Genomic DNA, 17,317 nt, shown 5'->3' with positions numbered 1-17,317 from the left:
AGGACCTGTAGAGTAGTAGCATTTTTGTCCTTTTTCTTTGTTTTCTGGATTTTTTTAAAGCTTCTTCATGCCTACTGTTTGGTTCTCATGTTATTTTTTACAGGAAGCATGTGATGCATTCTTTATTCTTTGCTTGTATATATAGGCTTTCTTTTAAAGTAATGAGTTAGCTCATTGACAGACTGCTTTTGCAGTTTATGTAACATAAGGAACTCAATGTATATAGATGAATTTGATGAGTCTTACAGTTACCCTTATTGATGAGCAAATTGTACTATTTGTTCATTGAGAATCTCTTTGAGTTAGCACTTAAATCATTGGAGCATGATGGAATAAAGTGATATTTAAAGCTTCCTTACTATGTAGTATTAAAATATATTCCAAAAATGATCTTTCACATTTCCTGTCCAATGTCTATAAACCCAGTGTCTCTAAGGAGCCCTGTTCCTTTAAATAGCCGTTAATAACTGGGAGTGTGCCCTGCTACCTAGTGGGTTATTGTTTTTACTTCAGTATTAGTACCAAGGTTTTTCTCTTTAACCTCTGCTGTCTTCCTCAGTTCATCTCCCGGCACTGTATTATTAAAATAGCTCATGATTACTAATTTACTTCATCATATAGATTGATATCGCCATCAACAGCATAATTATTGAAAGCTGTTTGCATCTTTTTTTTAACTCCCTCAGGTATCCCACTGGAATATATCATCATATCACTCTGTTGAATTCACTTGAAATAGTTCTTTTCTGTGTTGTTATGTTATGAACTAGATGTGCCATTAGGATCAGTTTAAATTTTTCTAGTGTTTTTTTTTTTTTTTCAAGATTTATTTATTTTAACTTGAAAGAGTTGGAGGGAGAGAAAGAGATTTCATTTGTTGGTTCAATCCCAAGATGGTCATAATGGCCAGCGCTGGTCTGAAGCTGGCAGCCAGGAGCTTCTTCCAGGTTTCCCACATGAGTGCAGGAGCCCAAGGACTTGGACCATCTTCTGTTACCCACCAGGGCAGCAGCAGGGAGCTGGATCAGAAGTGAAGGAGCTGAGGTATTAACATGCGCCCATATGGGATAAGGTGCTACAGGGGGAGAATTAGCTTTCTGTACCCTTCCACTGGCCCCCAGTATTTGCTTTTTCATTTTAACATATGTAAAAGATCACATTCCAGTGTCAGTTAGTTCTCAGTTTCTATTTCTAGCCATTCCCAGTAAGAATCCGTTTTTTAACTCATTGCACTGGTCCCCAGTATTTGCTTTTTGAATTTTAATTTTGTTATAATTTATCTGAAAGATCACATTCCAATATCCATTATTGAACTCATGTATTGGGTCAGATGTTGTGGCATTTAAGCTGCCTTTTGGGATACCTGCATCCCATATTAGAGTGCCCGGTTTGAGTTCTAAATGCTTCACATCTGATCCAACTTCCTTCATACACACATTTTGCAAGTCAGTAAAAAATGGTTCAAGTATTTGGGTCCCTGCCACTTACATAGAAAACGCATTTGGGGCTTCTGGTTCTTGGGTTTGTCCTAGCCCTACCTGACTGCTGTGAGGATGACAGAGTGAACCAGGGGCTGGGGTGGTGGCACAGCATAAGCCTTAGCCCGGAGGCACCTAGCATCCTATATGTTCATGTCTTGGCTGTTCCACTTCCAATCCAGTTCACTGCTTATGGCCCAGGAAAGTAGCAGAGGGCTTGGAACTCTGCATCCATGTGGGAGATCTGGAAGAAGCTCCTGGCTCCCAGCTTTAGATCAAGTCAGCTCTGGCCATTTTGGCCATTTGGGAAGGGAACCAGAAAATGGAAGACCTCTCTCTTTTATCCATCCAAAAGTCAGAGTCACAGAGGAGAGAAAGAGAGCGCATTCATCTGGGAGAGAGAGAGCACGCGACTGAGCACATCTCCATCTGGGCTTACTCCCCAGATTTTTGCAATGGGCAGGGCTGAACTGGGCTGAGGCCGGGAACCAGGAGGTTCACTCAAGTCTGCCATTTGGGCACAAGAACACAAAGTCTTATGCCACTTTCCAGTGCTTTCCCCATACCATGAGCAGGATGTTGGGTCAGAAGTAGAACTGATGGGCCCGGCGGTGTGGCCTAGCGGCTAAAGTCCTCGACTTGAAAGCCCCGGGATCCCATATGGGCGCCGGTTCTAATCCCAGCAGCTCCACTTCCCATCCAGCTCCCTGCTTGTGGCCTGGGAAAGCAGTCGAGGACGGCCCAAAGCTTTGGGACCCTGCGCCCGCGTGGGAGACCTGGAAGAGGTTCCTGGTCCCGGCATCGGATTGGCACGCATCGGCCTGTTGCGACTCACTTGGGGAGTGAATCATCGGATGGAAGATCTTCCTCTCTGTCTCTCCTCCTCTCTGTATATCCGGCTTTCCAATAACAATAAAATCTAAAAAAAAAAGAAGTAGAACTGATGGAGCATGAACTAGTGCCTATGTCCAACCTGCTTTCCACAATGCCAGACCCAATACGCGTTTTCTTTTGAATCAGTATTGTCCCCTTCCAACTCATGGACAAGTGATAGAAATGTAAACTCATGTGTCTACTTTGCTTTTTTTCTTGGTCTATTCTGAAGGTCACTATATAGTAGAATACAAAGATACTCCTCATTGTTCTTCTCTGATGTAGTAGTTTATTGTGTAATATATCAAAATTCAGCCTATCCTTCCTAACCCATTAGCAGATATTTCATTGAATCAGCTGTGGCTTGATCTGGGAGTTGTCTGGTTTTTTGTATTTAAAATTATAGGGATTGAAAATATTTTAATTTGAATAAGAAAACTTAAATCATTTAACATTTATTATTCATATAATTATTATGTATTTTGCATATTTTAATTCTGGCACATTTTTAAAGTATACATGACAGATATTTGCAGAATGATTTTAATATTGGAAAGCATCTGTTATAAAATATTCTAATGTATAAGGCAATTTAGTCTGTTTATTAAGTTTGTAGCTTTTGGTTTTTTAGAATATGGACATTGAATTATTCATTTAACATATGTTTTTTTAATAACTTTAGAGACACTGCTGTTGCAGATTTTGTATGCTGTTGTCAGCTATGGAGGAGTACATTCAGTGACATTTTCATGATTTATTTAGAGCACAGAAAAAGCTTTAGCTTTGTCATCCGATCATTGAATTTCATCATTACTCAGTTATTTAAGGAAATTATAACTGTAAAATATTTGTCTTGTTTTATTTTGTAGCATGGCTTTTCTTCATATAAGTATTATTCCATAAGCACCCAACCGAACCTTCAGACTTTCTTTGGACTGAATTTTTAAAATATATCCTTTATCCAAGTGTCTTATCACTCTCTTCTGGATCCTGTTATTTTTTCACTAGAATTGTTGCACTTTCCTCCTCCTAAGCATAACTGCCTGTTTTCCTTCATCTGTTTTCCTAAGTCAGGTAACATCGTTAGGATAGCTGCTTTGTTCAGGTGCCATAGTTCAGCTTCTAAGGCTGTGGTGTGTCACTGGCCACCTCCTTGACTCCCTGACTCCTCTTCTATTCTCAGACCTTATCCTTTAGCCAAACTAGCCTAACTGCTGAATCTGTAAACAAATGAACCATCTTGCTTCATAGTCCCTGCACCTGCTGATTCCTGTCTTAATAACTTTATTTTTCTTGCTTTCAAAATTGAACCTTTAAAAGACTTTCTTCTAAAATCTGAAATTTTATGAATTCTTAACAAATTTAATAGGCTTCACTACCAGCCCCCATGAAAAACTGTACTCAGACATCATACACTCTAGTTAAATCTTAATTCTATCAGATAACTTGGGAGAAATTCTTTAGAGAAACTTCTAGGTCTCTTTAAAATTAAAATGTGAGCATATGTCCCTAGTTTTCAAGATTATTGTTAAGATTAAGTAAGATAATGTGTACAAACCACTTGGGAAAATATATAGCATATGTTTACGTTCAGTGAATGTTACCCATATTACTCATTTTTCAAAATACACTTTTTGGTCACCTTTTCTTTATGAAAAATAATGCGTACCTGGGTTCCCTGGATTCATTACTCTGTTTTCAGGATCATACTTTGAAACCCATTTTTCATCTCCTGATAAAGTTCTTGGAATGTATAAGGAAGTAAGGAACTCAATAACAAAAAATGTAAGCTGATTTAAAAATGGACAAAAAAATCTAAATAGATATATCTCAAAGCAAGACAAATTATCAATAGGTGTGTGAAAAAAAATACCCAGCATTCCTAATAATCACAAGGAGCTAGCAGCCTGTGCTTGTTGGAATAACTCTTATGAAAAAGACAAAAGAGAGCCTGGTATGGTAGCCTAGCAGCTAAAGTCTTTGCTTTGCACATGCTGGGATCCCATATGGGCACCGGTTCGTGTTCTGGAAGACCTGCTTCTCATCCAGCTCCCTACTTGTGATATGGGACCCTGTGCATCCACGTGATGATGAGGCTATAACAAAAAGTCAGTCTTACACTGTTAGTGTGAATGGAAAGTGATACAGCCATTATAGACAACAGTATGGGAAAATTTAAACATAGAGCTACTACATAATGCAGCAGTCCTCACTGTAGAATATATATCCAAAGGAAATGAAATTGCTCTGCTTGATGATAGGTAAAATGTGGAATCAGCCCTTAACTGTCCATTAACTGATGAATAGTGGTTCATGGACACAATGGAATAGTGTAGTCATAAAAACAATAATGTGAAATTCTATTGTTTTTTTTTTTGAAGAAATTATCTTTTATTTGAAAGACTACTACTTTCCCCTATGTGTATCCTCTAAGAACTTCTATACTCCACAACAGCCTGCTTAATCATTATCCCAATACCAAATTTTAACAGCAAATTATACAATTGCTCTATGTAATAAATAAGGGTTGTCCTTCGCTGATTAAGGGAATACGTAAACTTCAATAATTTTAACATAAAACTTATACTTTTAAGTTTATAAGGTTTAACAGATGCATTTGAAATATAGCATTTTCTGAAGGCATCCACAAGTTTCTCATATTTAAAAAGGACTTTTTATTTGTAAGAGTTTGAAAGTTGGCTCTTTAAAAGAAACATCCAAGTATTTTCTTCTATAACTTCAAGCTTTCTACACTTAACTGTTTGTCCCATTACACTCCAGACAAACCTGACATGACTATTTCAGGTGTTCTTATGTTCCCCCAAAAAACGAAATGAGCTGGATGAAAACGTAAATCTTTAACACAATGTCTAATACAACATCTAACATAATAGGAGGTCTGTAAGATCATTTTCCTCATTTGATTAGCTAGGATTTAATCCTCTGTAAAAGCAAAGAAAACCCATTTACAAATCATAACACTGGGGTTTTGTCTTGTTTTTTTTCTTTTTATTCAAGGTATTTACTCAAAATGACAATTACTTCTTTAAGAGTACAAACAAAAAGGGTGGAAAAGCAGCAACACAATCACGATGTGTGGATGCTAAATAAATTTTATGTATGTTATGTTACACGAGGTAAACTGTGTAAAAAGGCAAGTACTGTATAATTTGAATCCTAGATTTAGAGTAGGATGGTGGTTACTTGAAACTGAGCGAGTAGTGGCATGCGAGGGCTGGGCAGGGTAATCATGAGGGGAAACCAATCCTGGTGTTCTGCACAGTAGTTGACTATAGATTTGTCTTCCAGATTCAGTTAGTAGAGCTAAAACCCTGCAGATTATCCAATATACCATATCCTGTTTGCAGTCAAAAACATGTTAGCAACTTTACACCTTGCATTAGATCTTTTCGTTACCAAAGAGGGTTTTAACACTAGTTTGTTTAGATCATGCCTTGATTTTTGAGGACTCTTATTTCTAACCAAAATTAATTTTCAAATTGGAGTTCCTAGATCACTATAAATCTCAGTCAAATCTATGTGTGTGTAAAACACAATCCAGTCTTCTGACTTTTTCTTTGTATTTCTTCAGTATAGCATATTTTTCCCAATTACCAGTCACATGTTTTGCTTCTAGTACTCCAGGTGTTGTTGTTCTAGAAGAAATCCGGCTGTCCATTTTCATTATCTCCAGTGCTCCATGAACTAAATGAGTATTTAGCAGCCTGAAGTTTGATTTGCATTTTCTTAGATGTAGTGACACTTAAATGATACAATAAAGTAGTATTTATTTTTAAGTCATTTAAACTTTACAAACCTTTGTAGGTTATTTAAAAATTTGGCTTCCTTCCTTTCCTTCCTTTTCTTTTCTTTTCCTTTCTTTTCTCTCCTTTCTTCCTTTCTTTTTCCTCCCCTTTATTTGAGAGGCAGACCTCCCATCTGTTGCTTCACTTCCCAAATGATCACAATGGTTGATGGTGGGCCAGGGCCAAAGCTGAGAGCCAAGAATGCTCTCCAGACCTTGAACAAAGGCAGGAGCCCATCACTGCTGCCTTGCCAGTCTCCATTAGTAGGAGACTGAAATCAGGAGCCAAAGCCATGAGTCCAACCTAGGATACAGCATGGGGGATACAGGAACCTTAACTGCTGGGTTAATGCCTTCCCAGAATGCTTTACAATGCAGAGAACATTTTATAAATCATTTGAATGTAAATTATGCAAGTTATTAAAAGAACAGTAATAGTGTTATGTAAATATTCCTAATTAGGATTTTGCCTAAAAGAATAATTAAATACTCCCTTGGAGCATAACACATTTTCCTATTGCACATAAATCTTATTTTCACTTACATCTTCTTAATGCTTCAGAGTCATTTATTTATTTATAGTATTTGAGGAGAAGATGTTTAATTTTATAAAAACTGAAAACAAAGTACAACTGCTTGTGGAAAAAACATGCAAATCATAAAAATGGTCTTAAAATACTTGCAGTATCATTAGGTGTAAAAATGATGTAACTATTTTTATAATCTGTTATATGGAATAATTCTAGAAAACCTAGATCATATAATAGCACTCTCCTGCTCCCAATACTTACAGAGATAACCATTCTTTACCTTATCATGTATATTCTTTGATTCATTAGTTAGGCGGTATATGTGTGTGCCAGAAAAAGAGAAAGAGAAGAATGTAGGTAGAGATTGATCACTTGTGTCAGAGATTGCGGAACATGAACTATGCTCCCATCCATCTAGCTTGTCACTGGGATATGGAGCATACTGTCTTTCTGTTTCTTTTGTTAGTACCTACATATTGAGCAGAGAATCCCTTTATGACTTCACTAAATCAGTTTTTCCTATTATAGATTGAGCGTCCTTTATCTGAAATATGAAATTCAAAATACTCTAAAATCTGAAGCTTTCAGAGACTGTCATGATGCCACAAATGGAAAATTTCTGCGCTTGACAAGAGCAATGTGATGAATTGCAGTCAAAACACAAGCACACTAGGAATGTTGTGTACAATTTCAGGCAATTTATATAAGGTATATATGAAACATAAATTGATTTCACACTTAGACTCATATCTCATCCACAAGAAGCCTCATATATGTATGCAAATAATCTGAAATATGAAATCCCAAAATACTTTAGGTTTTAAGCATTTTGGATAAGGGATACTCAATCTGTACTCGCTTCTAGAAATCACATAATTCTGTCATAAGACTTAACATGGCTCTCTGTTTAGTTTTTAAATGTAATTTTTATTCAAGTGTAAACTCTTTTTTTTGGGAGGGGGTGTCCATGTCTGTTTTTACTTACACTTGTATTCCTGGCATGTCACATGGTACTGGATATGTACTAAATATTCCAGATATGTTTGCTGAGTTAATGAACACATTAGAAATACAGGCAGCAGGGCCTGGCACGATAGTGTAATGATTAAGGTCCTCGCCTTGAACGCTCCAGGATCCCATATGAGTGTCGGTTCTAATCCTGGCAGCTCCACTTCCCATCCAGCTCCCTGCTTGTGGCCTGGGAAAGTAGTCGAAAATGGCCCAGAGCATTGGGACACTGCACCCGTGTGGGAGACCCGAGAGGAAGTTCCTGGCTCCTGGCTTTGGATTGGCGCCGAACCGGCCATTGTGTTCACTTGGGGAATGAGTCATCGGACGGAAGAGCTTCCTCTCTGTCTCTCCTCCTCTTCTGTATATCTACCTTTCCAATAAAAATAGATTAAAAAAAAAATACAGGCAGCAAAGGATGAAAACAGTTCACAAAAGGAGAAATACAAAGGACAGTAAAAAATTTCTAATGTTTTCAGCATGATGTTTAATTGAAAACCATAAATTAAAGCAATGGAATGGTGTTTTACCTTCAGCCATGCTGGGAAAATCCTAAGATTGATCAATACTAAGTGTCCATTTATGAACGTTTCCACTAACAAGGGATAATTAAATTAAAGCATGATCCAAGTGTATGGCGAAATATTTTCATTTGTAAGAAGGCAAAAGTTGCAGTAAAGTCTGTTCATGCTAATCCTATTAAATTTTTTTTTTGACAATGAGAACTTCAGACATGATTATGTATCTATGTATGTATATACAGCTAAATTCATAACACAGGTGCTTGGAAAATTTTTGACATCCTGTCAAGAGTAATTATTTCTAGGGTAAAATTACCATGGATTAAGGGAGAGGTATAAAGTTCTGTTTCTCTCTCTGTCGATTTGTACGTATATATTTTTTACTGTGTTTTATTAAGAGTATTTTCATATATTCTGCAGAAAATCTGAATGTTTTTAAGGATGGATATTTTGCACTGTCATTAAGATGCTGCTTGGTATGGCCTGTCCCATTCTAAGATGTCTGGTACAAGTCATGCCTTTACTTTTTCTACTCTGCTTCCTGCTAATGCATATGTTGGGAGGCAGCAGATGACCCATGTATTTTAGTTCCTGCCTAACCCAGGTAGGAAACACAGACTGAATTCCCCCATTCTGTCTTTAGCATAGCCCTGCCCCTACTGTTGTAGGCATTTGGAGATTGAGCCACTGGCTAGAAAATCTGTCTTTCCATGTCTGTCTCCTTCCTCTCTTTTCTACCTTTCACATAAAGTACTAATAAATAAGAAATAAATCTTTAAGAATGTGAAGGAATTAAATTAATTGCAAACATTAAGAAGAAAGTCCTTTCCTTATGTATGGAAATATATATATTTTGGATATACTAAAATAGCATACTTTAGTCTAGAACTATAAATCGTTTCATATTGCTAGGATTGTGAAGGTGAGTGAAAAATTAGTTCCTATGCGGATAATGAAAGATCGTGGAGTGGGGATAATATGAAGTGATACCATGAGATTCTTTAGATTTTTTAAAAAGTTTTATATATATATAAATTTATTTATTTATTTATTTATTTTGAAAGTCACTCATGCAGGGACAAAGAATCGTACATCCACTGAGTCACTCACCAGATGGCTGCAACAGCCAGGACTGGGGCACATGTAGGCCAAGAGTCTCACCAAGATCTTCCATCTTCCCTCTTAGACCATCTTTCCCTGCTTTACCTAGGCCATTAGCAGGGAGCTACATCAGGAAAACAGCTGAGACTTGAACTGGCACTGCAGGTGGCAGCTTAACTCACTGCACCACAGTACAAGCCACATTAAGTATTATAAAAAGTTAACATTGTTTATAAAATAGTCAATGTGCATTATCCTAAGATTAAGAAATGCTAATAAGGAAAAAAGTCTGGTGACTTTTAATAATTTAAATAATGAATACATATTCTTTGGTTTCTGTTGCTACTCTTAGGAACTTTCCTCTTTGGTTACTTAGTTGTATGTCAAAGATGCTGTCATTGCTTAATGTCTACCTTTGACTTTGCAGATTTTTGATTGGTCAGGGAGCACACGTAGGAGCTGTCAACAGTGAAGGAGACACACCTTTAGATATTGCTGAGGAGGAAGCAATGGAAGAACTACTTCAAAACGAAGTTAATCGACAAGGTAATATGAAAAGCTGCCAAAATAGAGAGGCATATAAATATTTCAGAACGATATTGATGCTTTTTCATTAAACATATATGTTGACTTGAAGAATGATCATACTTTGGATTGAAAAGCATCAAATTGGTTTTACCAAACAATATGTGCAATATGATTCTATGTAGAAAAAAGTGATTTTCAGCCGGATCGAGCAGACTCATAGGGGCCTGTGGGTGAGGGTTTGTAGGGAGCCTGGGGGTTGGTGCTGATATGGGTATGTGAAGTGAACCTGAGTTTCCACACTTGCTTGATTCCCAGCGGGATGGGGTGGGGTGGGGTGGGGAGAGGAGAGTTCTAGGTTAGCATGTTGGTATGGTGTACTGGTGGACCAGACTTGGAAAATGTGAACATGTTTGCTCTTGGCTGGGTGGATGGGTCGCATCCTAGGCCAGCACATGTGCCAGGAGCTTGGGTTCCTGGTGGGGGTACATAGCTCCAGACCAATACGCCATCCCCCTGGAAGACTGGGCTTGGGAAGACCAGGTTGGGGAACCCGTGTGCTCCCAGGCACAGAGACTGAATTGGTCAGGGAAGTTGGTGTGGGGATGTGTGGGAGAGAGGACCACTGAGAGAATAGATTTCAGGTGAGGAATGACTTCTGGGAGACTTCTGCCGACAGGGTCACTGTACTTGCAGGTAAGCAAGGGGCTGAGACCAAGTGGCTTGGAGGAGGCCCTTTAAGGGTCAAACTGACGCACCCGCCCAATGGGAGACCTGAGCTGGGCTAGTTAGCAGCAACCACCACTCCCACCACCCACAAGAGCACACAAAAGCTAGGGCCAGGGCCCTACCTGACAGGGCCAGATCATAGTACCCATCAATGAGTGTCAGAACAGGGAACAGCAATGTTAGGCTTCGCCCTGACACTTACCAGCATATGAGAGAATGAAGTCTGGGGACAAATTCTGTAGGGGACATGTGGGAATTGCAATATCTGCTGATTGAGCCAGATGGCACATCCACCAGCTGACACAAAGGCCAAGACAGAGGGGCAGACTATGCCGGGTAAGGGCCCAGCACCCGCTGGCACACGTGAACTTTGGGTCTGGGAGTGGGCTTGGTGGGGGAACTTGGGGAACTTGGGCCGTAGTGCCAACTGATGAACATGTGATTCAGGCCTGGATGCTGGTCAGGCTGGGCAAGGCAGCTCCACTTGTCAACAAGTGTGTGGGTTGATTCTGCGGGCTGGGACAGGGGCGAGAGGGAAGTTGAGGGGTCGTGGTGCATGGACCAGGTGGGGCCAGGCCAAACCTTAGCACACTGGTATGTGCAGAAGTCCGAGTAAAATGTGGCCATGCTGGGCTAGGCTGTCACACCTACTGATTTGCATGAAAGTGATTTTCAACTCTTTTTACTGTTTTAAAAGTTGAAAGAAGTATTGTAAATATATATATATATATATATATATATATATATATATATATATATACATATGATTTCATTACATGTGATTTCCTCTGTGTACAGTTATGTTAAGGCAGTGATGAAATAGGTATTATCAGAATTATGTCCTGGTAAAATGAAATGATAAGAGGAAAGAAATAGAATATTGATGTTGAGAGTTGACTCCTACTGAAATGTGATGCATCATAAAGTAGGAATAGAACCTAGGCCCCTGGGAGGAAAAATTTTATTCTTTGGAATTAGGAAATCTCATGATTACTGACTGATTTGTTATTAAAGAGTCTTTGGCACAAAAATGAAAGGTTTTTTTGTTTTGTTTTTAAGAGGAGAGACAGAGATATATGTGCTACTGAGTAACTCCTCAAATGACTGTAACAGCCAAGAGCCAGGACTCCCTGCAGATTTTCTGCCTGAGTAGCATAGACCCATGTACAATGTCTTCAGCTAATTTTATAGGCAAATTAGCAACAAGGTGGACATAAAATGAAGCAGACAGTACTCAAACTAGCATTCATGGGCACGCCAGTGTCCTGGGCTGTGGCTCACTGTCTATGCCACAATGCTGTTCCTCTGAGAAAACATTTAAATGCCGAAAGTACAATTGGAACTTTATTAAAAATGAAGATACTTACACCCTGGGAGAAACAGGCACATAATGGAAAAGTAGTTGTCATCTGGAACATGGTTAAACACTCAGCAGAGCTTTTAACACCTATGTTTGCAAAAACAAGCATCTGAAGTCATGGAATCTTTAAATATTGAGGAAATTTCAAGAACACATAAAATTTCCAAAGTAAGAGTTACTTTTTTGCCCAGCTTGTCCTGAAGAGTTCTCAAGTAGATAGTCAAAAGCTCCCTGAAACAAAGTAGTATTTTTCAAAAAACAAATCATTATATACTGTTATTTATTTGCCTAATATTAACAACTGTGAACTAGAAAAGGTAAGAAATTGTACCCAAGATAGCTTACCTTTGGTTTTCTTATATACAAAGGAAGTTATTAGCATACTGTAAGCATGGCTAATTATAATTGTGATGATTCATTCACTATTAATTTTTATTCCACAAAAAAGTGCTAAGTATTAGTAGAAAAAATAATAAAAATAGCTGTCTTCTTAAGGATTCCATCCTTGGCCCTCCTGTGCAGTGGGTGCCAGGTCTGAGAGCCATTGGGCAGAGTTCTGTTGTGGGGGTGGGGCCAGCAGAGCCCAGGTTGACTGGGCCAGGTCCTTGCCCCTCCTGCACGGTGAGTACCAGGTCCATGAGCCCCAGGGATGGAGGGAATCCAGCAGGGATCCGAGTCGTCTCCCCAGGTCCTTGGGCAAACTACAAGAATGGTCTTCCTCAGTGGAAAAGATTAAGTTAGTGGACAGCTGGCTCAGATTTACATGGAGGATATGGTAACCCATTGAGGCCTACTGAGGTTGTCTGTACCACATGAGAGGAAGGAGAGCAGAACAAATTGGACAACTACCCCAGCCAGATGATTACCGGAAATATCTGAGCAAGTGGAGACTGTAAGATTGACTGTGTCAGTCAGTGGACATTGCGTGTGTTCCCTCATCGTTGGGTTGGCAAGATCAGTAACATTTCAGAAGTATCAAAACCACCTGGGCAGAACCCTCAGTGCATACACCACATTGGACCCTAGGTTGGTACCGGCTGGCCATTCCCCATCCCTGGATACTGAGGCAATTGGGAGGCTGGGCATGGCTCATCCCCTTATCTCCTCCCTTCCCCAATAAACGGGGGGAAGAAGTACAAAATTTGGAAACAATTGTCACACTCACTTTTCCCTAACTCATGATCCTTCCCATCCTGATTAACTATGTTAAAATCATCTAAGTATAAAAATAATAATAAAATAGTTTTCTAAAAAATGAAAAGGATTTCACCACCTGGCTGAAATGGCAGATTTAATAGAACTTTACAATATAGTGTGCTATACACTAAAAAATGCAGGAATAGAATGCTGTGGGAGAACAGAAGAAAGCAGTGGCTGATGCACTAGTTGGGAAGGTTTCAGAATGGTGACATTTGTCGAAAGTCTCCTTGTCAAAGCAGGGAGCTGATGGGTAGAAAAGCATGTCAAGCAGGGGCTAATATGTACAAGTACAAGGATATGCATATGCATGGGAAACTCATTGAGTCTGGGTTGAAGATAGAAAGTGGGGATTGGATTAGTAGGAGCTAAATCCTGAAAAGATAGGCTGGTGCCAAATGGTAAAGGATGTCTTTTAGGTATTAGATGTGTTGAAGATGTGTCCACAGAAATCTAAGTAGTTTTGGTTTTTAGCAGTAGAGTATAGGCTTTGGAAGTTGAAGTTTTCAAGGCATGACAAGCATGCCTTGAAAAGGGCTCTTAATTTGAAATGGAGATGAGCTAGTCTGTTTTGTAGAAATATTTAGGTAAAATTAGAACATTTCAGTGTAGAATGGAATTTGGCAATGAGGAGTAATTGAGGCCACTCACTTAAGTTTCCAGTTGAAGCAGCAACAATGAGATGAGTATTTTGGGGAAAATATTGGCTAAGACATGAGACTTTCGGGGCATGTTGAGTTTGATATCTAACAGAAATCTGAAAGATGCTGTTTTGGTGTATGATTTAAACCTAGAAATATTAAGACAGGAAATGAAATATTGGAGAACAGAAAATAAGGGGAATTTTTTTTGTAAGATTTATTTGTTCTTATTGGAAAGTTAGATTCACATAGAGGAGAGGCAGGAAGATCTCTGCTGATTAACAACCCAAGTAGCTGCAACAGCCAGAGCTGAGCGACTGAAGGACGCAGGAGCTTCTTCCAGATCTCCCGCGTGGGTGAAGGGCCCCAAGGTGTTGCACCATTCTCTGCTATTTCCCCAGGCCACAAGCAAGGAGCTGGACATGAACCAGAACCCATATGGGATCTCAGCACTTGGGAAGGCAAGGATTTAGCCACTGAGCCATCACACCAGGCCCAAGCTGAGGGGAAATTCTCAGGATGAGTGGATGACCCTCTAAGTGAAGAATTAAAGGGCAATGATATTAGTTATTAAAAACAGCCATTCATGGGCCCAGCATGGTGCCATAGTGGCTAAAGTCCTCGCCTTGAATGTGCCATGATCCCATATGGGCACCAGTTCTAATCCCAGCAGCTCCACTTCCCATCCAGCTCCCTGCTTGGGCCCTGGAAAACCAGTAGAGGATGGCCCAAGGCCTTGGGACCCTGCACCCGCATGGGAGAACCAGAGGAAGTTCTGGGCTCCTGGCTTTGGATCAGCTCACACCAGCAGTTGTGGTCGCTTGAGGAGTGAATCATCAGACAGAAGATCTTCCTCTCTGTGTCTGCTCTTCTCTGTATATCGGACTTTCCAATAAAAAGAAATAAATCTTTAAAAATAAAATAAAACCAGTCACTCAGCAAAGGCCTCACATTTATTATGTTACTGTTCTCATAGCAATTCTATAAGATTTATATTATTATTACCTCCATTTACCAACAAGAAAGTTACTGACCTGCCCAAGGCTATATGTGTAAGAAGTGCTAAGGTTTGGTTATTAATAATTACACATATTTACTGGCAGGGTTGTTACATTTTAGTACATGTGTGTAGTTGCACCAATCAAAACAGAATAATCAATATTTCCTGACTTTATTTTTTATTGACAGTGTGAGATTTTTATATCCTATGTATGTTGTACATGTATGCATGTGTAAATGCATGCATAGTATGATATTGTAAAGTTAAGGCCACACTCTGTACCACTGTAACTTTTATTTTATTAAGAATGTGTCTTTGGGGCTGAGTACAATGCCTCAAAGGCTAAATCCTCACCTTGCATGTGCCAAGATCCCATATGGGTGCCAGTTAGTGTCATGGCTGCTCCACTTCCCATCCAGCTCCTTACTTGTTGTCTAGGAAAAGAACAGAAGGTGGTCCAAAGCCTTGGGACCCTGCACCCATGTGAGAACCAGAAGAAGCTCCTGAATCCTGCCTTTGGATCATGTCAGCTCCGGTCATTGTGGCCATTTGGGAAGTGAACTAGCAGAAGAAAGATCTTTCTGTCTCTTCTTCTCTCTAAATCTGCTTTACTAATAATAAATAAATCTTTAAAATAAATGAATAAATATAAGACTGTACTGCTGTTCATGTTATTTGTAAAATGGGAATGTATAAATTTATACAGCATGACTTAATTCCAAAGAAGCAAATGTATAGGGTCTAAAGAGTTTGTTGGATCCAGCATAGTAACCTAGTAGCTAAAGTCCTCACCTCACACACTCCAGGATCCCCTTTGGGCTGGTTCTAATCCCAGTGGCCCCACTTCCCATCAGCTCCCTGCTTGTGCCCTGGGAAAGCAGTTGAAGACAGCCCAAAACCTTGGGACCCTGCACCCATGTGGGAGACTCAGAAGAGACTCCAGGCTCCTAGCTTCAGATTGGCTCAGCTCCAGCTGGTGCAGCTGCTTGGGGAGTGAATCAACAGATGGAAGATCTTCCTCTCTATATATCTGACTTTCTAATAAACCAAACCACAGCATCTACTAGCTCATACAAAGGGCAGGTTAGAGGGGCAACACTGTGCTGGGTAAGGGCGTAGTACCTGCTGGCATGTGCAAGATCTAAGTCGGAGTGGACCTGGTGGAGGGATTTGAAAAACTCCCCTGGTGGGCCATAGCTTCCACTGGTGACCATGTAATTCAGACCTGGATGTTGGTCACGCCAGTCGAGGTAGTTCCACCTGTCAGCAAGTTTATGGAATGGATCTGAAGGAGGGCAGACTGGGCAGGGCCAAGCCAAACCTTAGCACACTTGGCGTGTGTAGGTGGAAGGCTGCTCACGCAAGGGGGAGCTGAAAGAAGCTCCTGGCTCTTGGCTCTGAATTGACCCAGCTTCAGCCATTTTGGCCATTAGGGAATGGACCAATAGATGAAGATCGATCTCTGTCTCTCTGAGTGTGTGTCTGTAACTTTGCCTTTCAAATAAGCATTTCACTTTAAATGTTGGTCTAAACTTGAAGTGTTTTTGGATATTTGTGTTTCTCAACACAGAAAAAACAATTTCTTTTAAGAATTATTTTTATTTTATCAGGAGTTGATATAGAAGCAGCTCGGAAGGAGGAAGAACGGATAATGCTTCGAGATGCAAGGCAGTGGTTAAACAGTGGTCACATAAATGATGTCCGGCATGCAAAGTCTGGAGGCACAGCGCTCCATGTTGCAGCTGCTAAGGGCTATACAGAAGTTTTAAAGTAAGTGTTTTTTAAGAAGAGTCAGTTTTCTACCATGGTTCGTTTTCTTTATTCTATTGTCACTTTCCCTAAAATTATTTTTATACAGCTTATGAAAGTTATTTAATGTCTGTTTTCAGGAAGAAAGAACAATAATTTTGTTTTCAAAGTTTATTGTTTCCTTGTTAATTTTGGCTGTTTCTTGTTATTATGATTTTCCAATAAATTGAATGTGTCAATCAACTCTTACATGTTTTGAGGTTTCCAGGCTACTTCTTGAGATTTCATCACATGATCAAATTCTGTGAGCTTCATTCCTGTTGAGTCTTTGTTTACATGTAATTTATCTAATTTTTTCTAGTTTTTCATATATAACATAAATACCTGAACGCTGGAATGCTGACAGCATAACTTTAAATACCAAGCTATCAGCAAATTTGGGTATAAGGTTACTTATATTGATCAGTAAATTTCCTTAAAGCAACTTTTTAATATAATTTTTAACCGGGTAAAGGACAGAAATATGGGCAGCTGTGTTTTAATTTGATTTATTTTTATTTGTTTAAAATGCAGAAACAGTGAAGGTAACAGAGATCTTCATCCATTGATTGATTCACCAGATGTGCTCAGTGGCTGGAGCTCTGGGTCATGCTGAAGCCGGGAGCCCAGACTCAGTCCACATCTCACACATAGGTGTCAGGGACCAGAGGACTTGAGACCATCACCTGGTCCTGTCAGTTTGTGAATTTACTGGGAAGTTGGAGTCAAAAGTGAAGCTAAGATTGAAACCCGGACACTCC

At 39.5% G+C, this 17,317-nt stretch overlaps 1 protein-coding gene across 10 annotated transcripts in view; it reads left to right on the top strand.

The window, feature by feature from the left end:
* The window catches only part of PPP1R12A (protein phosphatase 1 regulatory subunit 12A), a 120,368-nt gene that overhangs the window by 51,085 nt on the left and 51,966 nt on the right, over positions 1 to 17,317 (top strand). For all 10 annotated transcript variants that reach the window (XM_058673224.1, XM_058673219.1, XM_058673220.1 and 7 more), the window contains exons 3-4: positions 9,744 to 9,862; positions 16,379 to 16,538. In XM_058673224.1, coding sequence (XP_058529207.1) covers positions 9,744 to 9,862; positions 16,379 to 16,538 — 279 coding nt within the window. The remainder of the gene's footprint in view (positions 1 to 9,743; positions 9,863 to 16,378; positions 16,539 to 17,317) is intronic.

Source organism: Ochotona princeps, chromosome 15 (genome assembly GCF_030435755.1).
Source record: "Ochotona princeps isolate mOchPri1 chromosome 15, mOchPri1.hap1, whole genome shotgun sequence".
NCBI lineage: Eukaryota > Metazoa > Chordata > Mammalia > Lagomorpha > Ochotonidae > Ochotona > Ochotona princeps.
The sequence above is the reverse complement of the archived record's forward strand: the minus strand, read 5'-3'. Positions and strand labels throughout refer to the sequence as shown.